Source organism: Pongo pygmaeus, chromosome 18 (assembly GCF_028885625.2).
Source record: "Pongo pygmaeus isolate AG05252 chromosome 18, NHGRI_mPonPyg2-v2.0_pri, whole genome shotgun sequence".
NCBI classification, from domain to species: domain Eukaryota; kingdom Metazoa; phylum Chordata; class Mammalia; order Primates; family Hominidae; genus Pongo; species Pongo pygmaeus.
In genome coordinates, this window is record NC_072391.2 from 9,328,793 (window position 1) to 9,352,593 (window position 23,801).

General features: G+C 39.1%; 1 protein-coding gene across 50 annotated transcripts in view; it reads left to right on the forward strand.

The window, feature by feature from the left end:
- Positions 1 to 23,801, forward strand: part of RBFOX1 (RNA binding fox-1 homolog 1) — a 2,494,239-nt gene that overhangs the window by 2,374,353 nt on the left and 96,085 nt on the right. For all 50 annotated transcript variants that reach the window (XM_063655277.1, XM_063655281.1, XM_063655270.1 and 47 more), the window contains 3 exons: positions 2,193 to 2,285; positions 3,941 to 4,001; positions 13,841 to 13,894. In XM_063655277.1, coding sequence (XP_063511347.1) covers positions 2,193 to 2,285; positions 3,941 to 4,001; positions 13,841 to 13,894 — 208 coding nt within the window. The remainder of the gene's footprint in view (positions 1 to 2,192; positions 2,286 to 3,940; positions 4,002 to 13,840; positions 13,895 to 23,801) is intronic.

Genomic DNA, 23,801 nt, shown 5'->3' on the forward strand with positions numbered 1-23,801 from the left:
AAATTCTGTCTTTTTTTCCCTTTGAAGAATAATCATTTCCGAACTATAGAGTTGGCGAGTGTATTTGCATACCCAATATGAGCACACTGTGTGTACAAGACTAAGCAAGACCCTTCTGTTATGGAGCAAATAATCTTAAATGAATCAGATAATTCAGGCTTATCCTAATCACAGAGCCTTACTATGGGAAAGATTATGGAAGGTAATTTGGTTCAATCCCCTAAAGTAAAGAAACGTTATTTTTCTCGATACAGTTCACCCTTGAACAACACAGGTTTGAACTGTGTAGGTCCACTTACACGTGAATTTTTTTTTTTCCAACCAAACGCAGTATTCCCAGGATGTGTGACCCGTATATACAGAGGGCTGATTTTCTTCTATACTCATATTCCACGGGGTGACCGTGGGACTTGGATATGCAAGGATTTGGGTATCCAGGGCGAGGATGTCTTGGAACTAATCTGTAGTGGATACTGAGGTACAGCTGTCTATAGAATCCCAACAAATAATCATCTACCCTCACTTGAATACATTCACACACCACAGGGGGTGTGGCTGATGAGCCTATTCTGACTGTTGAAAAGTTCCCTTAGCCAGCCCATTGGACAATACTTTTTTTGTTGTTTTATTATCCTTTAAGTTCTAGGGTACATGTGCACAACGTGCAGGTTTGTTACATAGGTATATATGTGCCATGTTGGTTTGCTGCACCCATCGACTAGTCATTTACATTAGGTATTTCTCCTAATGCTGTCCCTCTCCCAGCTCCCCATCCCATGACAGGCCCCCAGTGTGTGATGTTCCCCGCCCTGTGGACAATACCTCTTTAGCCTTAAATTTGGAGGTCATTATAGAGAACTAATGTAGGACTGGGAGTTACCACCAGTTGGTTATAACTACCATGTATTTGTAATTATTGTGCATTTCTTTAGTAAAACTGTGTATTATACTGTCCCAACTAAGCTTGGAGCCAACAAGGATTATTTGATGCTAAGAGGAGCCCCAACATATTGCATGATTTCACCCAGTTTACGGTGAAAAATCAGAAAGAGCTGGGTAAATTTATGTGGCAATTGTTCGAAAGGTTGGTGTATATTTATTTCTGAACAAGATGTACAAATATTTTTAGGGGCTTTAAAAATAATGTGTCATATTTTCTGTACTTAGGAACAATGTCAGTGACGACAAGATATGGATTTTGACAATATAGTTTAGTGGGGTTGATTTTTGAGGCTGAAATATTAAAAGCCAATGTACCTGTGGTAAATTAAAAGGTATATATGTTATCTATCAGTAAAAGAGGAAGTGGCCAAAATATTATTATGAATTACATTCTATTAACAAAGTTTCTATGCTACCTGTTGATATGAAAAATAAATATTAACCTAATTCCAAAACTTTACAATACGGGTACACCTTTCCCTTTCTGGTTAACAAAGCAGGATGGAAGGTTGTCAAATTCAGAAGCATGTATGCAATTTGAAGAGTGGGGAAAGTACGAGCACAAACATTGAATTGTTTGTATTATTAATCAACTGAAATTTATTTCTATTCATTTCATGTGACTTTTTTGTTTATTAGACCAAAGAGTTTAAGATTTATTATAAAAAAGGTCTTTCCTTTTTTAGGCTTTTAACTTTTATTTTTGAGAAGTAAAGGCTGTAGAATTGACAAATTTGAATAACCCTAAAACTGCATGAAGAAGAGATGTTCTTAAAACCACACGGCATGACTCTGTAGCCAATGTTAGAGGATTTTGGCATTCATTGTTGAATTTCGTGCACACGTTTTATTTTATTTTATTTTTAATTTGCATGTCAAAAAAGTGGTTCCCTTTTCTTTTCCTCATTATTTCATTTTATTCTCTGTGAAGACACTGTAAATTTATTTTGATCTCATTTTCTTTTCGTTAGATTTATTTTCTTCTGTAGTGACATTTAGAAAGGTATTTTTGGTATCCTTCTTTGAATACTTCAGGGGTTACAGCTAACTGGTGACAGAAAAAAATATCTCGTTCACATTTGTCGCTTAATTATTGCACATCTCAGTACTCTTATAATTTCTCTAATTTGCATGTTACAGAACTGAAGCCAGGACAAGAAATAGAAATTAAAGCGAGAGAACATTACCAAGTGGTCGTTGACTGAAATAATAATCTGCATGTTGTTTTCCCTTCTCCCTCCTGCATGCAGGGATTTGGTTTCGTAACTTTCGAAAATAGTGCCGATGCGGACAGGGCGAGGGAGAAATTACACGGCACCGTGGTAGAGGGCCGTAAAATCGAGGTGCATGTTCAAAATATTTTCCTTTTCATCTTTTTTATAAATGTCTGCTTCACGCTCATTCGTTGTTCCAGATGCATCATTGGCGTCTTGTATGTGACCCTATTCCCCCTCATTGTTTATATATATATATATATTTTTATATATAAAAAGGAAAACTGGCCTTACTTTTTTTTTTAATTTTACTTTATTATGTTACTCTTATACCGCTGAAAGGTGGATGGCAAACGTGAGACAAAAGAAAGGTTAATCGGAAAGGGTTTTTTGTTGTTGTTATTTTCCATGTTTTATAATCAATGGGTGCAGTAGGTTCCAAAGAGTAGACAGTGTTGCAAACCAAACAAAATACAGAACAGTTTCTTTTTCTTTTTCTTTCCACTTCAGGGTTGAAGAGGGATCCACAGTGGTTTGCAAATTAAACCAAATTGGGAAAGCAAAAAAGATTGGGTTTTTTTTGTTTGTTTTTTTTTTTAAGAAGCCAGTTTGAATTTCTGTATTCTTTCGATAACAAAGTGAATAACCAAACAGGATTTCCTGTTCAATATCTGGCCCCTGTTCACTGAAAGCATAAATACCAAAATACTGACACTCAGAGTCTGCTATTTGTGCCACTGGGATCTCCCGCAACATAGCCACAGGGTCATATTTGTTAATTTTTTTTTTTTTTAATACCAGTTACAAATGCTTTAGTCTTTGGAGTAAGATGTTGCATATTTTGCCTTTCATTTTCCCCTTCGACGATAACGCTTAGGCCCCTCACCAAACTCTCAGTAACCATGGTAACTGTATACAAACCCATGCTGGCGATGGTGGTGAATGGTAAGTGGTGAAGTCCATCTGCCGTTTCACGTATTTAGTGCTGATATATCTATATACATATATATATACCACGTGAATTTTTTTGACTTGTCGTATTAAGTTTTCTTGATGCTCTATTTTTTTGGATATTGGTACGCCTGTAATTGAGTGTACGTTCTAAGCTAGCCTGGGAGGCACTGACTGGATTGAGTTATGACCGGTGCACATCTTACTCAGATCGTTAACTCCATATTGTGTTAAACAATGCACCCTCTCTTTTATCCTTTTGTTAGCTGTGACTTTAAAGCTTGAATGATTTTGTTAATTCTTGCGATGTAAAAGGCTCTTGTTCCAAGTGTTGAATGCTAGATGTTGCTTTCCTGATGGTTCTTTCCTCCTAAAGTGTTGCACACGGCTAAGACTTGTTTGTCCCTTTTTTTGACATTTATGTTCCCTTGTACCTTGTCTCTTCTCTCTTCTCCACTGCATGCTCCTTCATATGAATTTTATTTTATGTTTAAAAAATATTTCTTGTTTCTGTGTTACCATGGAGTACACGCATGCTTTTAAATCTTCAATTATGCAGTATCTTTTAATTTGCTTTTACTGTCTCTTTATTAAACTCTTAATGATATGACATTGCTTTATTGAAATGATTTGTAAGTTAAACGGTTATGAAGTAAATGTAATTTTAAAAATGTATGATTTTGTTATGCACCTACTGCCTTTTATAAATTAAAATGCATTTTAGTTTTTAGTTTTCTTTTTTTAATAAGTAATCACGGTCATAATGCATGCAACTAATTGAATTGGGAGCTGGCCCTAGAATATGTGCTTATTTGAGTTTTCTATGTACATAGGTAAATAATGCCACAGCACGAGTAATGACAAATAAAAAGACCGTCAACCCTTATACAAATGGTAAGTAGAGATTGGCCTTTTACAAGAAATTCTGTCTACCTCTGACTCTTTAAGTAATTTAACCAGAGATTCTGTTACAACCAGCTGTGTTTGCCTGGGCATTGACACTGTGTTTTTACTACTGACCTGCTACAGTGAACCACCTACATCAATAAGATCATTTTCACAACAAAGGCAAATGGAGTGTTCAGGTTAAGTGTGCATGCCCTTCTTCCCTTCTTTCTAGAATAACTCTTGTTTGAGATTGAGATGCAGTAATTATTTGGAAATTAGTTTGATAATTTCATTGGTTATTCCAGTAAGTTGAGGGGAGAATTGGAGGTTTAGTTTGTTTGCTTTTCAATACCATCTCCTCGTTTATTACTAATCATTCCTGGAAGTACAATCACATAATTTATTCTGTCTTTGAGTCTTCTCCAGAGAGATTAGGCATTTGAAGTGGTTTGGAGGATATCTCACGTCTGAATTCCACAGGGTTAGCAGAATGTGTGAGTGGGTTATTTGTTCCTCTCTGGGCTGCTCAGTGTTATTTTGGGCTAGTTGAGAATGTTGCTGTGTATTGCAGACCCCATCAGGACAATGCAATTTCTGTTTTTATCAATAAAACTTCTGAAAACTCCTCCTAAAAAGCATTCACATATGAGTTATTAAAAATGTTTGAACATTTTGATTCCTCAATTCCTCTCAAAATAAGTATCTCTTAAGATATATGGGGAAGAAACCTGCCACTATGTTAATCACATACTTAATTGGACCAAAAATTAAAGCAATGCAGTAAGTTGAAGTATATACACATGGAAGAATATTATACCCATTAAAATGAGCAGGATTAAGACCATAAAGGGTCTCATAATTAAAAAATTAAAATAAATGTTTATAACATAACTTTAGATAAACGATGATAATAGGCCAGAATGCTAATGGTTGTGTTGAATTGTGAGACTGGCAAACATTTTTTCTTTGATTTAGGTTTATAAAAATAATATAACTTTATTACATCAAAGGGAGATATATGGAATTTTATACTTCTAAAGTTTTAATTGCACATGGAGATACATATTTTTTTAAAGTTAAAAAAATTAAAAGAAACATTAAAGACAAGTCTAAAATATATTTTAAATAACCCCATTGCCACCCTGGTTTCCTACCTCCCCCCTCACAGGAAGCCACTATTACAGATTGTTGTCTATAGTTTTATTTTGCGTATTCATGCCTATACATGTAGTAGGTGTTCATTTATAGTATTCACAGTATTGTATACATTTTTATGTGAATGATATGATACACTTGTCATTTTTAATTGGGTTTTTTATAAATCTATATAGAGTTCTTTCAATTTAATATATACAGATTAGACTAATTCATTTCAGTGGTTATATAATATTACACAAAACAGATAAATAGATTCAATCAGAACTAAATACTGATTGTTTATCACAATAAAAGAAAACAATGATCTAGCAGTGTATTATCATTTGGTAGTTTTGATTTTCCTGTTTCTTTTGCCCGTGACTACTAATTTGACAGTCAGTTTGCTCTTAATTTTAAAAGGGGCATCATTCAACAGGGACATACCGTCTATATAATAAGGCTCTAAGTTGAAAGACCAGAAGAATTACCTATTCTGCTGACTATTTTTCTCAGCTTTATCGACCAAGACATGTCCTTAAATGGTATAGACTATTTTCACATCAGTCTTTAAATGCCCAGGGCTGAACTGAAGCAAACCTCTGATTTATATGTCATACAGCCTTTCTACTTGGGTAAAAGTAATGATTCTGAAACTTGCCAGATTTAATATATGGTGACATCAACCTGACGGTTGGGCATAGTCTTTAATTATGAAGTTGCACAGGTGCCGAGGCACATGTGTGCTTGTCTACATATGACTAGCTGCTCATGTGTGCTGAGTGAGAAACCGGAGCAAGAAAAGCCAAATATTTCACAAGCCATGTGCATGTATATTTATTTTAAAAGAGTTATTGATCAATTTTATGACCAGGGACTGAGAACTAGACCTGTAGGATTTTTTAACACAATTCAAAGCCCATTTATAAATAACTAGCCTTTCTGGAATATGAGGTATGCATTATGTGAGGCATTTTAAGTGCACTGGACACAAATGAATTCCTATAAAGAGGACATCATTATCCCTATTTTAGAGATGCAACATTGAAGCTAGAGAAGATGAAGTAATTAATAAAGCCTTTTTTTTTTTTTTTTTTTGAGACAGGTCTCACTTTTTCACCCAGGCTGGAGGGCAGTGGCACGATATTGGCTCATTGCAACCTCTGCCTCCCAGGCTCAAGCAATTCTCCCTGGTAGCTGGGACTACAGCCACGTGCCACAATGCCTGGCTAGTTTTTTTTTTTTTTTTTTTTGTAGAGACGGAGTTTCACCATGTTGCCCAGGCTGGTCTCGAACTCCTGAGCTCAAGCCATCTGCCTGTCTTGGCCTCCAAAAATGCTAAGATTACAGGCATGAGCCACCACTTCTGGCCCAGCCTTTTCTTTTTGTTATGAAGTAACGAAATCTTGTGACCATGCCTGTGTGTATCAGGCATCGCTTTCCCTTTGTCTTCTTGTAGAAATGCACTCAAGTGGCAACCAACTACAATAACAAAAAAATTATTAAATGTGCAACCTCGTGTTCCTGCCAGATGTTGGCATGCACATCCCATGTCCCATTCCAGGTAGCCGTGCACTCAGTTTCCAGGAATAAGTAAGTCATATGGGTCTCTCATCCATGTACCTGCAAAAGGGAACTCAGAGAATTGTTCCTGTCACACACACTGTGTATAGCACCTAAGGGGTTGATGGATAGACACAGTAGAATTTATTTAAAACGCAAATGTGAATTCTAATTGTATAAAGACTGTGGCTTCTATAGTGGAGATTATGGAGAACTTTGGTATTCAAAGAAAAGTAGTTCTCCAAGCTATCCCGAGTTTCAACTCATGAGTATCACCACTACAGATAAATTCCCTTAAGTGGCAATACAATATTACTGAAAAAATATAGGGCCCTTTCAAATCCTTAATAAGCAAGACGATAGAGTTATGGCAAAAGAGGGTAAGTCGGGACCAATAAAGTCACACTGAAATAAGAAAATTAAGCCATTGGTGAGGTTCACTCATTAGCTACATAATTCATTCTCACAAAGCATAGAAATTGTACTTCAGCAAAATTATAAATTACTGGAGCTATCAAAGTTTCAGGTCATCTCCAGGTGATGAAATATAGTTATCAATGCCAGCATCACCTTCATTCATTACTTCAATCATGTATCCAGAAAAACTTTTAGCAGCTGCAAAGTTTCCAGTGATAAATAAGACTGAATTCTAAATGTGATGAGATACCTGTCTATTATAGAGGTTTATAGTTAATAACATGGAGGGTGTGGATACTATTCTCAGGATATTTAAACAATGACATAATGAAAAGCTGTAGAATGAGCTGTAGGCTTCTGGACGTTCTATTAAAAAGTTCCACAAAGAGGGGATTGGACTATTTCTCTATTGCTATTTCTCCTAAGGACACCTACCCACACAGAGGAGTTGGGGTTTGCTGTGTTCTTTGCGGATCAAATGTTGGATCTGCAATACAAGATTAAGAGCTGAATTCACAAGGATTTCCTGGATGCTGGGGAAGCATGGGTGCTAGACATGGCTTTTTCATTTTCTTAGAGATGTTAGGAAGGATGAAAATGGGGCAAACATATCCAAGACTCCAGACAGAGGTAGTCTTTGTTGCCAGGATCAGTTCTTCCATTCACTGGCTGTTGAATTGTAGGAAGTTGTTTAAACTCTCCATGTGCCAGCTCTCTAGTGGGAACTGTACAAATGATGGGAACTACATCACAGTTCTTTGTGATAATTATGAGAGAAAGTGCTCAACACAATGCTAGGTATGCAAAGTGGCCTAAAACATTATTTTTACTATTTATAGCACAGTAGTATTTGATTACACATAGTCTCAATATTAAGTCATCATATTATTCCTTTATTGTCATGGATAGTTGAATTCCCTGAGAGATAGTAGTTTAAGGATCAGTTCTTCAGATGCTAAAAGGGGCTGAACAGGTAAAATAAGCAAACAGAGAGTCTTCGAAAAACTCAGTCTTTTGGGACTGGCTATTGTTTTCTTACTGAAGTAAAGCAAAATATTTATCTGCTAGGAAAAATCAACACCACCACCACCACCACGAAGTAACAATAAAAGATCTCAAATATTTGATCTCCCTATCAGGCTCACAATGGGGAGCAGTGGCAAATGTGACTAAGTGGGGAGTTAAATGCAGGAGCCCCTGACCACCTGTAATAAGTCTGTCTCTGAGGGATTCTCAACTTAAAGTTACCATTTCTACCAATGTTTCAAGAGAAATAGAAATCCTGTATTTTAGACGGAATTTAAATGTTGGCAATAAATACACGCCGTTAAAGAATATTCAGTGAACCCAAATAAAACACATTTGTACCCCGTGCACACCTCGCTTCCTTTTGTTTGTTATTTGAGAGTTGCCACCTGTACCATGTCAGCTGCCAGGTCTCTGGCATCCTTAGTATATGTCTTTAGAAAGCATTGACAGGCAGTTTTTGTAACTCCTGTAGTGTACATAAGGGTGCTCTCTGGAATGCGTTTCTTTGATATGTAACCCAGCAAAGCCTTAGAGAAAGCCTGTGCTGATGTTTTTTGTGTGCACATTCAGACTTGGCCTTTTAACACCCAATGCAGTCATAGTTAACACTGGAGGTCTTAACCAGCATATTTTAGAAATGCTGACAGTTGACCTTTGACAAGCTAAATTTGGGGAGGGGAGTGCCAATTCAGATGTAGCCCCTTGAGTCCCGGCCACAGAGGGGTCTCAACTGCTTGTGTGTCTGATACAGAGCCAGACCCCAAGACGTCTGGTCTCTGCTCCATTGTCTTGTTGTGGGGCTGGGGGGCCCTGGGAGGCTGGGACCTGTGGGCCTTATCAGTCGTTCTCGTTTTGTTGTAAGCCTCATTGTTCAGTTTAATGTCCTTGATCAAAATCTCTGAATTTGCAAGGCCTGGGGACATACACAAACTGCCTAAGAAATTAAAAATGGGATCATTTTGTTCATCTTCCTGACAGTGCAGGCTCTTATCTCCAGCAGGGTTATCCCAAGGGTCTCTTCCAGGTACGAAGAGGACTCACAGGGAATGTGGGTTCATTTGCATGTGATTTGCATGCATTTACATAAGCCTGCATGAGCTCTGTAAGTCTGAGTGGAGGTGATTTTCAAGGGCTGGATTCTAGACCAAATGGACATAAGAGACATTTACAGAATACCTTATCCAACAGCTGCAGAATACATCATCTACTCATCAACACATGGAACATTCTCCAGGATAAGCCACATGTCAGGCCACCAAACAAGTCTCAACAAATTTTTTAAAAATCTAAACTATATCAAGTATTTTCTTAGACCATAATAGAATAAAACTAGAAATCAATAGCAAGAGGAACTGCAGAAACTGTACAAATACATGGAAATTCAACAGTGTGCTCCTGAATGTCCATTGGGTCAGTGAAGGAATTTTAAAAATTCTGATATAAATTAAAATGGAAACATGTCATGCCAAAGTCTATGGGATACAGCAAAAGCAGTGCTAATCAAAAAGTGTATAGCTGTAAACGCCTACATCAAAAAAAGTAATTTCAACTAAGCAACCGGGACAACAGTCATCCCTAACAGGATTCTTCTTTATTTAATGTATAGTCTATGGAAGGAAGCAGGTCCTTGAAGATTGGAAGGAGACATAATCAGAGCCAAAAAAAAAAAAATTGGTCTATTAGGGAAAACTATATTCCTTTAGTTTCTTTAGAGAAAAACCAAGTAAATATTTATGGAATTCTTACTTTGCCAAACAACGTTTTAGGTGCTGGAGATTCATGTTGGACAGCAGTCTTGCTTGCTTGACTGTTAATTTTAATGAGGGAGAATGGTTATAAAAGACAAGAGCAAGCAAAGAAAGAAGCTAAATCCAAATAGCATTAACGGCAATGCAGAAAATAAAACTGGGAATGGAATCATGGAATCCAAGAGTAACTCTAAGAGGAGGTGGGAAAGTGACATTAACTGGCATGTTCTGAAAAGACTCCAGAGCCCTAAATAACATGAAGTCGACTTTGTGAAAAGCTAGAGAGTTCTCCAAGAAGAAGGAGAAGTGGATACAAAGAGACTTTGATATACGGTGGTCTTGGGGGGTTTTATAAAGATGAAAATGGCCAGTGTCACTGTAGCTGGGAGAGACGGGGACAGGGAAAAAGGGAAGTGGTACCAAAGAGGTACCAAATAGTTTGGTTAATGGTTAGTGTGTGCTTATTGACTAAGGTAAGACATGTGTGCTTATCTTAAGTTGGGAAGAAGCTATTGAATTCTGAGTAGCAGGATGACAAAGCTGATGTTCTTTTTAAAAATTGCTTTGGTCACTATGACCAGAATGGACAGGGGGAAGGTGGAGGAAGAGGAGACAGTGAGAATTAGGGCATTTCTGCTGTTGGACTTGTCCAGGCAGAGATACGAAGGCCTTGGTCTGCAGTGGTGGCAATGGAGAAGGAGGGAAGAACTTTTCAAGTTTTAACCAACAGGATTTTCTAATGGATTGCACATGGGGTATGAGGGTAGGAGAAGCATCAAGGAAGTATTGATGAATTTTATTTTGAGCAACCAAGTAGATAGAGATGCCATTTGCTGAAGGGAAAAGGACTTGCTGAGTAACAGGTTTCATGATTAGAGGGAGAAGAGGGAGACTAGAAATTGGGTTTTCATTCCCATCACAGAGTTCAGAAAGGTCTTTGGTTTCCTACAGTGGGAGTGGAGTAGCCTTGTTTAGAAGGGATCAAGGATGGGAAGAAGGTTGACATCTGCACTCATGTTCCCATGATGACCCGAGCATTTCATTTTGCAGCACACAGATTCCCAGTTGGTTTCTTGTAGAGGAGACTTTATCAATTACCTTTCTCACAATTAATGCTTGCAAACATGAGATAGCACAGATCTCCTGAAGAAGGAGAGTATCATTTATTTTCTTTACTTTTTTATGAAGAGATTACCATGTGTAGACTTGGCAAACTCATAACTTGCAGAAAGAGAGGGAAATAAACAGCAGATTATAGGGGGATAGACAGATTATAGGTGTGTTTATAGATAGATCAGTAGATAGATGGATAGGTAGGTAGGCAGATGAGATAAACATGATTTCTAGGCAGCCTCAAATGCCTCTGAGAGATCTGGAATTTTTTGCTTTGTTTTTAGGAAATGAGAGGCCATTGGCAAATTTATAATCTTTAAGAGCTACACCAAAATTCATTGATAAGTATACCTTCAGTGAAAAGGAAAAGGAAGTCTTATATGCAAAAGAAAGTATTTAAGGTAGTAAGGATATTCAAGAAACAAGACCTGAGATGCACAGTATGGGAAAGACACTATCTCCACTACCAATAAGAGGTAGGAGCATCAGTAGAGTATGAGATGGGTAACAGTGGAAAGATGAAGAGTGATCACTTAATAATTATTCATTTAATATGACCCCATATCGAGTTTACAAATTCTAGGTTTCTGTGAAAAACTAGAAAGAAAGGACATTATGTCTGCAGCTTTATTTTCAACTAGTTTTTTGTACGTTTTCTTAGACTCTAAGTTGAAATGTAGATATTAATTCCCATATCCTCAGGAATTAGACTTTTTTTAAAAAAAGGAAGCAGTGGAATTTCAATTGGTCAAATTGAAGTCATTTCCCTACTCATAAAACACATTCTGAAATGTCTGAACTAATATTTATTTTTACATCACTATAGAAATTCTTATAAGGTAAGATGTGATTAATACAAGAGAAGAGGGTGTCAGTATGAAATTTCAGAAACCGCTAGGGCAATAGGTCTCAGAATTTCATGTTTCTTTCTGTCACTCTAAAAATGGGGCCCAGGAATTAAATATGCCTCCCAGGTAATAGAAGTATAACACTTTGAGAAACTCTATTCTAAGATCATCTCGGGGGCTGTAAACCACCTAGCTTCTTCAAGTTGGAACTGAAAGTTCTTAGAAAACATTCTTATTAAGTTTTAGAAAGTTCTGGATTTCAATAGACATACTGGCCTGTCTGTTGAGTTAGTGAGCCTCTGTTTTCCTTACTGGATATTAAGAACACCTCTGGGCTATTCTTAGGTCGGGCAGAAAATCACACCTCTCTCTTCTCGGCAAACCTCAGAGAGTTCTTACTTTCAAAAATACCTTCCTTCACATTCAAACTTTAATCATTGCCTTTTCTCAAAAACATTTATTAAAGGACCTTTGGTATTTGACCCTCTGCTCAAGGACTCAGAGCAAAGGAGTAAACACCTTACCCTCTTCTGTCTTTCAAGGTTTTTTTTTTTTCTTTTTGAGACAGAGTCTCACTCTGTCACCCAGGCTGGAGTACGGTGGCACCATCTCGGCTCACTGCAGCCTCTGACTCCCAGGTTCAAGCGATTCTCGTGCCTCAGCCTGATTAGTTGTTACTACTTTGTATTTTTAGTAGAGTCAAGGTTTCGCCATGCTGGACAGGCTGGTCTCTGGAAACTCCTAACCTCAAGTGACCTGCCTGCCTTTGCCTCTCAAAGTGGTAGGATTACAGGCATGAGCCACCGTGCCCGACCTGCATGGATTTTTTTTTTTTTTTTTTTTTTTTTTTGAGACAGAGTCTCGCACTGTCACCTGGGCTGGAGTGCAATGGCGTGATCTCAGCTCACTGCAACCTCTGCCTCCCAGGTTCAGGTGATTCTCCTGCCTCGGACTCCCAAGTAGCTGAGATTACAGGTGCCTACCACCATGCCTGGCTAATTTTTTGTATTTTTAGTACAGATGGAGTTTCACTATGTTGGCCAGGCTGGTCTCAAACTCCTCACCTCGTGATCTGCCTGCCTTGGCCTCCCAAAGTGCTGGGACTACAGGCATGAGCCACTTCACCCGGCCCGCATGGATGCTTTTATAAAGACTTAACCAGCAGGAGCAGGAAACAATCACAAAACCCTAAAACGTGATCATTCTCTGGAAATTGTTCCCTAAATAATGCCCAGCATATATGTAATGTGTTTTCCAATTTGAGAATATTCTTGTATGCTCTTTTTTGTGAGTAAAGATTTCTAAAGGGCCAGGATTCATTTTACAAAAAACTCTCCATCCAGAACATTTGGAAAATTACAGCATTCCATTAATCATATATACAGGTTATTTGAAAGTTACCTTAGATATCATGCATTGATTAAGAATTTTTTACAGTTCCTGAATGCATTAAAATGTAGTCCACAGTACATCTCTAGGGGATAAAATATCATTTTCTTTGGTTTTCATGAAGCACTTTGGAATTCTCTAGTATCTCGAGGTTATAATTAGGAATGACAATTGTTAGAATATATTGCTGCCAATAATTTTGTTTATGCAAGCTTTCTAATTTTTGTGAACTTAATGCAGAGGGGTGTGATGGATTATCTAGCAGTGATATATAAAATAAGAAAAAATTGAAATTATTATAGTAGTTTTAAAAAATGTTGATGGAGTAGAAAATTAATTACCATGTCATTTTCAAAGGGGTCACTTGTGGCTGGTCAGTAGTTTCCATTCCATTAACTTGCACTGGCAGAAAATCAAAGAAGGGCATAAATCTATTTTCTTACGTGTGGTTTTTAAGTATTTTTATGCATGCCCAAACAACACCTCCTTTACATTTTAAAATACAAAATAAGATACTTTAACCCATTTGATTTGTGATTCATTTGCAATTATATAAGATGTTGAATCAAATGTGATAATAATGTTTTTGTGTATTTCTTTTAAGGCTGGAAATTGAATCCAGTTGTGGGTGCAGTCTACAGTCCCGAATTCTATGCAGGTACAGAGTTTCTCTTTGCACGAAGTCTTCTTGGTCTTTTCTAAATGTGCTTTGCCTGCCAAGAATGAATGAGTTTTGTAAAATAACCTGAAGCAAGTGAATTCCTATCCTAACAAGTTCTGAATGATTTCTTTGGGCAAAATCAAGAGTGCTTAAAACAGTTTAAAAATTACAAGGGAATCATGTAAGTTTCATGGTTGGGGGATCAGCGTGGAGCCACTGCTCCTTAGGACAATTCACATTGATTTTGCCCTAAAGAAGCATTGTGACTTTGTTCAATAGTGTATTGAACAAATGGAGAGCTGCTCACACCCATTGTATTTCAATGTGCCTGAATGTGTGTTTTAGCTGTACATTTCCATTTGGGGTTGGCATTTTCTTTTTCCTGGCAAAGCAGAGAGTTGAGTTGGCTTAATTATTCCAGTAATGTGGAAGTGATTTGGAATTGCCAAGGGAAGGCCTATTTCGATAACTAATAAGTTGTCTGTCTTCGTTCATTAATCAATTTCCCTTAGCAATTCCTTTTCTCTCTACTTTGCCTTCCAGAATATGTCTCTCTCCTCACCCCTTCCCTGCCTAAGCACCAATTACCTCTCAACTGGGAAATCCATTCTCTTAGAAATTTTGGGAGAGCATAACCCAGAAGCAGTAGTGGCTGAGGTTTCATGTCTCGATGTCCTAGGCTTGGCCCGTCACTACTGCCTGTATGTGTCCTTGCTCTTGAACAAGGCTGCATGGAATACCTAGGACCTTAGTAGATTTGCCACATGGCTATTTAAAAGAAGTCTTTCTTTGATGTGGCTCTTGCTTTTTAATAAGGAGAAATAAATAATCCGTTGATCTAGAGCCACTCCCTTAGTAACCTCTTGACGGTAAGTCATACCCCTTGCTTTGTTTCTTCCTGGGCTGCCTAACTTTAGTCATTTTCCTAATACTAAACACTGACCCTTATAGATGAGAAGGGAACACAGAAAAGTTAGCTACTCTGGCACAACAACCAGTCTGACAAAATTTAAGTTAAAAAATGTGGTAAATCTGGAAAGGCTCAACAGGATAACTGATTCCTGGATTTTACGTAGGCGATGTTTGGAGTTGTTCTTCGTGTATAAGTTTTACCGGGAGCCTGGGTTAAGTCTAGGGATTCTAACACTGCAAAATAGCTGTGTTCACTCTTATGGGGGAAGAGCCTTAGCCGTCAGGCTTTCCATGATCATATTGCAAACCCTACCTCCTGAGAAGACACCTCTGCTGAGTGAGGAACATGGAAATCATGCCTACACAGCTCAGGTTCAAATTCTGCCTCCCCTACTCGCCAGCAGTGTGACTCTGGGCAAGTTACTTAACCTCTCTGTGCCTCAGTTTCCTCTTCTGTTAAATGGAGATGATAGTAACAAACTCATAGTAATTCATTAGAATTAAATGGGTTAATATATGAAGAGTGGTGTGTAGCCAGCACCGTGTAAACATTTAGTAAACAAAAATGAATATGTTAATCTCTTTGCCAGGAAGGCAAAGTTAGCCGCATATTCTGCTGAATTCTGAGTATGCTATGAGACAAAGAGATTCTTTTGTTCATTTAGGGGGTGTTAATTTCTGGGATCAGGGGCATGGCAGTTTATTCAGGGGACACACAGAACGTGGCATGTATTGCTGGGATGCATCTTTGTGCAAAGCTGCAAGGAAATCAAATACTCCAAATGGTTGAAAAGTCAGACAATAGCTTCCATGTCACCGCAGCAGGCACTGCCCATGAATGGAGTAGTTAGACTAAAGAAATATCAGTTTCTCTGTCCATATGCACATCTCCGAGTGCATATTTTCAGCCTAAAATAGTCCAGTGAAGAACAAGAAGCCTTCTTGTGGGGAGGAAGGGTATGGATGTGAGCGTGGTGGTAGAGGGAGAAATGCATTTTTACATTTTTCTGGTCCTGTGCGATGGAGTTGCCAGTCACCCTTGGGTCTTTTAAGCAGGAAGATACCTAATATCCCCGTTACTTGTGCTTTCATAGCCACAAACATATCTGTGGGTGTTTAGGAGGACATTAAGACGAGAGAAACAGTTAAGACTGATTTATAACTATAAGAATAAATTAATCTGCATGACTTCTAGAACATTAGAGCAGCTATTCAGATTAGCCCAGGGCCCAGCCTCAGAAGTTAGATCATTAGGTTAGAGGAAGACAAAATGTTATAATGTAAGTTAATGTTTACTGGATACTTTCTATGGGCCAGCACTGTTCTAAGCACTGTAGATAAGTTTAATGTATTTAATGCTCATGGCGATTTTCTAAATGAGGAAACCAAAATGCAAAAAGTTGGTATTACTGCTCTGAGATTTCAGCTGGTCAGGAGGAGGCCAGATTTTGAAATCAGGCTTTGATCATCTCAGAACTCGTGTTCTTTACAACCAGTTGATACTAGTGGTTTTTTTGGGTTTTTTTTGTTTGTTTTTTTTTTTTTGAGATGGAATCTTGCTCTGTCACCCAGGCTGGAGTGCAGTGGCGTGGTCTCAGCTCACTTCAAGCTCCGCCTCCCGGGTTCAAGTGATTCTCCTGCCTCAGCCTCCCGAGTAGCTGGGACTACAGGCATCCGCCACCACGCCCGGCTAATTTTTGTATTTTTAGTGGAGATGGGGTTTCACCGTGTTAGCCAGGATGGTCTGGATCTCCTGACCTCATGATCTGCCCACCTTGGCGTCCCAAAGTGCTGGGATTACAGGCGTGAGCCACTGCGCCCGGCCCCTTTTTTTTTTTTTTTTTTTTTTTGAGGCAGTTTTGCTCTGTTGCCTAGGCTGGAGTGCAGTGGCATGATCTCGACTCACTGCAACCTCTGCCTCCTGGGTTCATGCAATTCTTCTGCCTTAGCCTCCCAAGTAGCTGGAATTACAGGTGCCCACCACCATGCCCAGATCATTTTTGTATTTTTTTGTAGAGACGGTTTTGCCATGTTGGCTAGGCTGGTCTTGAACTTCTGACCTCAAGTGATGAGCCCAGCCTAAAGGTCATGATTCCAATTGACTGTCTCCTATGATCATGCTACTGCTCTGTGTGCAAACCAATGAAATGAAAGAAGAGAGGTAACATAATCATTCTGTATGATTCCAGCTGCCACCACCACCACCATATTCACAAGTGTTACGTGAGAAATCTGAGTATCTGTGTTTCATGCTGCCACTATCTGGATTATCCGGAAAATCCACATGCTTTCCTCTTTTCAACTGTACGTTTGTATGTAGGTAGACAGAGCTCATAATATTCAGAAATGTGGGGACATGTTGCTGTAATTTTAACACTGCAAAGCAATTCCTTTGAAATATTTGAAGACCTGCAAACACTGAAAGGTCTGGCTGGCTTAAATCTGAAGTTTCAGGCACCTGCATCTATGGAATGGACCTATGCAAAGCGATAGATGCAGAGTGCATTCATTTCCATATCCAGGTATAATTATTACTGTTACACATCTACAGATCTATGACTAAGAATTTATGGGGCATTTAAAATTTCCCCAGCTATAAAAATAGTCTGAATTTATCTTACAATTCCGAGTGTGCCTCAAAGCTGAAATGAAGACCTTGTCATTGATTTGCTTTGTATTTTTAGTAGGCTGGCTCTGTATCTGCTTAAGATAGAAAGCCAGACTTATTAGTCATTTCTCTATATAAGGTTGTGTGTTAATGACATATGTTATAATATTCCCATAGTGTAATTATTTGATTTTCTGAAACTTATGCAGAATTAACAACCCAGCCTCCAATTGTCTCTCAGAATGAGGCATGAAAAATTCACATATTTTGTAAATTAAAATCAATATTTTCAATCTCTCCTAAAGGTAATTTTCTTAATTTAGTAGACTTGTCCCTAACATTTATTTTCTCTTTTAATTATAAAATAACAAGTTATTGACCAGGCGTGGTGGCTCACGCCTCTAATCCCAGTATTTTGAGAGGCCGAGGACGGTGGTCTCAGGAGTTGGAGACCAGCCTGGCCAACATGGTGAAATCCTGTTTCTACTAAAAATACGAAAGAACTAGCTAGGCATAGTGGCGTGCCCCTGTAATACCAGCTACTTGGGAGGCTGAGGCAGAAGAATCACTTGAACCTGGGAGTCGGAGGTTGCAGTGAGCCAAGATTGCACCATTGCACTGCAGCCTGGGTGACAAGAGCAAAACTCTGTCTCAAAAAAAAAAAAGGCAAGTTATTGATTTTTGTATGTAATGTTTTGACTCCCCAAGTATGTTTTTATTGCAAACTTGGGTGGGGGGGGAGGCAGGAAGAGCCATTGCACTTAATGAGGACCTTTCATTCTTTAATTACTGTTTGCATTGATAAATTATGACATTCCTTCTCCCTCACACGTGCCTTCCAGAGGAAGCGTTGAGAACGTTCTAATGTATTTTGGATGGTTTTTCTTTTCTGAATTCTCATCAAGTCATACTTATAAAAATCTTTCTAAATGCTTATTCTGTGCCAGTCTTCAGAGCAGATACACATACATCAGCACATCCCATGACATATATTAATATAAACCTTCTCCCAGGAGAGATGGGTAGTTTTCTATAAAGCAAAAACAGCATTGATAATTTCTCCTAAAATCTAATCATCTCCAGAGTCCTTGAGGCTTATTCAAGACAAATGATTGTAAGTCCCCACACACAAATCCAGGTGAGTCATGAAGTCTTTGGCCAATGTGTATGGCCCTTCTTTAGAGTTTAAGTAAAATCAAGGCAGTGAGGAGAAGTAGACTCAGAATATCTGTACCCAGTAGCAGGCCTCATGTTATCTAGTGTCGTTAAAAATAGTGTTTCCAAGAATCTGGAGGAATAGGCCTCAGAGGGGATTCTTACACTTTCTCTGTCATTGTGAGAATTTGCCTTGTCTTCTAATAAAAAAAAATAAATTTTTTTTAAAAGTAGTATCTTCTAGAGATAATCACGATATCCAGCCAATGAAACTGTTGATTTACGGCACCTTTAATCTTCATAAATAACTAAAGCAAAATCAAAATAAATAACAGAAGGTTACACAAAGTTGTCAGCATGGTGCTGACAAATGGTAAATTTATCTGTTTCTCAATTGCCAGTAAGATACACACTGCAAAGCTCACCCACGTTGTATATCATATCTGCCAACTCATTTCTGTGATTAAATATTCCATCAGCGGGGCTATAAGGCAGCAAAGCTTAACAAGATTCATAAGATGCACCACTTGAACACACATAACTCACTTCCACGGATGGAGAGCACCCCGCCTGCAAAGGGAAATTGGAATTGAGTTAAATTACTCCATGAGACGTGATCAATAGGGAAAGGCAAAGATCTTCTGACGGAAATGCAGATCTAAGATATAGTTAGGTCCCAGAGATGAGAAACATACAATTAAAGTAAAAATAAGGAGATGCAGAGTAAACCAACTTGAAAACCTTGAAGATAACAAAAACCGCCCCTAGGGATACTTCTTATTAGTGGAATTTGGGGGGAATGAGATTCTGAATGGATACTCCTGAAAAGAACAATTACTGGTTTTGAGAGGGAGAAGAAAATGACAGGAACTAAAAATGTGCCATGCCTGACTGCAAAGTCACATTTGAAAGGTGGTCAGGTCTTGAAACAAGCTAACCCTAGGGTTACAGGGAGGATCAGATAATATGAGCATCAGAGAACATCACAGACTGTGAAATAGAAATAGAAGAGATTCATGTGATCACCAAAGTCACCTCAATTGATTATATCCATTTCAGAAAGGACCTGGCCACAGATCACATGACTTGATGCTGGGCTAGGTGATGGGAAAGTGGATTTGGATCTCGGTATGAAGTTTAAAAATGAAAAGGGTGGCTATAACACTCTTTGATTGCTTATCTCAAAAGGGCAACTGTATTTGACCTTGGATTACCCATACAAAGGTATTGGTTTTCTGTGGGCTAGAGTGAACCATGATTCATCTCAGAATTGGGTCAAAAGAAGGTCCATGAAGGCTCCCTCGCATTTTTTCCTCCCACTTCCACCATCAAGAGTCTATTACAGTTAAGAGAATGACTTTTAGTCATACTTTTAACTGTACCTCTTTTCAATTCCCTTCCTACAATTTGGATACAATAGCATCTGAGAAAAGTAAGATTGTCTAGAACCCACCTTTGATCACTGTGGTGCCTGACACAAGTTTGCTCTATTTTATTCAGATTGGCATTGGGCTCAGGGTGATTTGGCTAAAAAAAGTCCTGGGTATAAAGCATGCCCTGTTTGGGATGAAATAGCACAGTGTGGGTTTACAAGGTAACTGTTACCATCCAAGCCCTTCAAAGCAGCAAATATTCAGGTGCCCCTCTTGGCTCCAACATTTTCTCATACCCGCCAGGAGGACTGGACTCAAATCAATGGCCATAAGGAGCAGTTCCTCATGAACCAATGACCTTTGGCTCTGGGATGTTTTGTATAGTTTACACATCTGCGAAATTCAAATGCAGTGCACTTCAGTGAACTGGAACAGGAGAGTCCAGATTTAAGTCCCCAAGCAAAGAATTTTCAGCCTGGAAATGTTCCACTTCAAAGAGTTTATCTTGTACATCTGTTTACCTTTGCCTCCCCTTTCAGTTGTAATTCACTTCGCTTCTCTCCTCTCCTCCCGCCTTCTGTCTTATCAGGTTTTATTCCAGCCTTGCCCATATTTGGCCTTAATTTTTATCTGCGTCCTTCTAGATCCCACAGAGGGAATGCAGCTCATCTTTGATGAAGCCTGTGGGGTTTTTTGATCTTCAAATAAGATCAGTACTTGCTTATGTGCTAACAACTGCATTTTTGAAGTAAATTGGTTCTTTTTCTTGTGTGTGGGAAGTCTGTCAAGAACTGCTCCCCCCAGAAGCACGGGGTGTCAAGATAGTCCTTGTATAAGAAGCCTCACATCCAGGCTATGGGAGGCGAATGAGGTTTGGATATCCGACTCTGGATAAATTTCACAGGGGAAGTTTTAAGTTACCATTGTCCACATAGTGAGAAACTCAAACCATCAACAACAGCAAGCCACTTCCAGGTACTTGCTCTGTGCTGAACACCTTGTTTCTCCTCAGATCCTTATGAACATGCTATCCCATTATTTTCATGATCAAATTATGAAGTCAAGGTTTACGGGAAAGCTTACCTCATTGGCCAAATCACAGAACTACCATATGAAAAAATCTGGTTATTATATAAAGGCCTTTTTTCCTAAGTTTCAAGCCCATGTTTTTTCACTGCTTTGCTACACAGCATCCTCAGGAGGCGTAGATGAGGGCATGTCCTCAGTGTTTTCTCTTCATGAGGTCACAGAATATAATAATGAATGAAGGCCGGGCACGGTGGCTCACGCCTGTAATCCCAGCACTTTGGGAGACCGAGGCGGGCGGATCACGAGGTCAGGAGGTCGAGACCATCCTGGCTAATACAGTGAAACCCTGTCTCTACTAAAAATACAAAAAAAAAAAAATTATCCGGGCGTGGTGGCGGGCGCCTGTAGTCCCAGCTACTGGGGAGGCTGAGGCAGGAGAGTGGCGTGAACCCAGGAGGCGGAGCTTGCAGTGAGCCGAGATTGCGCCACTGCACTCCAGCCTGGGCAATAGAGCAAGATTCCATCTCAAAATAATAGTAATAGTAATAATAATAATGAATGAAAACATATTTGCATTTAATATTGTCTGCCACATGCCAGAGTTCATGTTGAGACCTTTACATATATGTACATAAATTAGAAGTTTTCAGGAGAAGTGTTGTTACTTTCAATTTGCAGGTAAATTAGATCCAGTGAAGTTACGATGCCAATGGGTGCTGACTGTGAAAGTTAAGGAGTAGGGCCAAAGCTGTTACCTTTGTGACTCCAAAGCTCATTTTCTACCTACAAGTTACCTTCCACCAATGCTTTAGTTAACCCAAGTCCTGGATTAGTGGTTCTTAACATGGAGTGACCTTTCTCTTAGGGGAATTTGGCAATTTCTGGAAACATTTGTTTCATTGTTACATCTTGGGTGGTGGTGGGGGTGGGGATTGGGGAGTGTTGTTCACTGCTGACATCTAGTGGGTGGAGGCCAAGGATGCTTTAAAACACCCTGCAATGCACAAGACATTCCTCGACCACAAATCGTTATCTGGCCCAAAATGTCAACAGTGCTGGGTTTGAGAAATTCTGTCCTCATTGACGCTATTCAGGATGCCACTGCACGGAATACCTTAACAACTCTCATGCCCCACTGGTTGCTACCGCTAATAATGTATAAACAACTGCAGTCATCAATGGCAGTCAAAGAATTTGAAGACTTTCATGTAAATGTTTCATCTTTGAAGCATTGTATTGTGATTGTTTACTCCAGAAGGGAAAAGCATAAACTTTGATTTTATACCACACAGCTGTGTTGGGAGTCCCGAAGACCACTCTCAGGCTCCATGATTGATTAGAAGGACTCAGAGTTCAAAAAGGCTGTTACACTCACAGTTAGTTTATTATAACAAAAGGATACAGATGAAAAATTAGCAAAGAGGAGAAGTGCATGCGGTGAAGTTTAGAAGAAACCCAGCAAAGGCTTCCAGGTGTCCTCTCACTATGGAGTCACACAGATGTGCTTAATTTTTCCAGGAATGGCATGTGACAGCACAGGCATAGTGTTACCAGTGAAGATCACCTGAGCCTTAGTGTCCAGTGTTTTTATTAGAGGTTCCTCACACAGGCAGGCTGCACCTGCATGGCTGACCAACTCTCAAACCTCAGCCCATGTTGTGGAGGTGTGAGGAACAGGAATTCACCATAAATGGTTACCATAAACAATTAGATTAAAGCTATATGGTGTGGTCCAAGGCCTCAGACATACAAAAACAATTTTGTTTTTGTTTTTGAGATGGAGTCTCTCACTCTGTCACCCAGGCTGGAGTGCAGGGGCATGATCTTGTTTCACTGCAACCTCTGCCTCCCAAGTAGCTGGGATTACTGGTGCCCACCACCACACCCAGCTAACTTTTGTATTTTTAGTAGAGATGGGGTTTCGTCATGTTAGCCAGGCTGGTCTTGAACTCCTGACCTGAAGCAATCCTCCCACCTCGGTCTCCCAAAGTGCTGGGATTACAAGTATGAGCCACCATGCCTGGCACAAAAATAATCTTATCAGGCAGATAATATTCTAAGGGCTGATATTTCATCTCCCAGGAGCTGGCCAAAGTCCAATCCTAAGGACAAGCTGTTTTGGAAAATGTGCAAGGTTTGAGGTAGCCCAGGCCTGCTAGAGTCAACCCTTCCCTGCACAACCATTAAAAAAAAAAAAAAAGTAAACTTGCAATGTATAGTGACATCTGTAACGATGGTAGTAGGGAGGATAATGGTGGCATAAGAAACGTGATACCACTGGGTAGCTTGACTGTAAGAAAACCAGGCCAAATTTAGTTATGAAAGGAAAAGAATGTACAGCTTGTTAGCTTAAAGCAGGGGTCTGCAAACAACTTATCAGTGTAGGCACAGATAGTGTTTTTGACTTTGTAATCCCTATGATCCCTGTTTCAACTACTGAGTTCTGCCATTGCTGTGTAAAAGTAGCCATAGACAATATGTAAATAAATGGGCATGATTGTTTTCCAATAAAACTAAGGACATGGAAATTTAGATTTTATACAATTTTCATGTGTCACAAAATAGTTGCTTTTTTTCAAACATGTAAAAATGTGAAAGCCGTTCTTAGTTTATGGCCCGTACAAAAACATTGTCCCTACTTTGCTGAGCTTGGCTTGAAGAGCTCAGCGGTAATAAAGCCACCAGTTTAAGCCCTTGAGAGTTTTTCTTTTGGTTTTTTACATTGCACAGTTTTAGCGGTTATATGCTGCATGAACCCATGACCTTAGCTGGATGGCACTCAGTTGTTTGATGTTCATCAGGGAAGGGCCAAAGAGACAGACCGTGT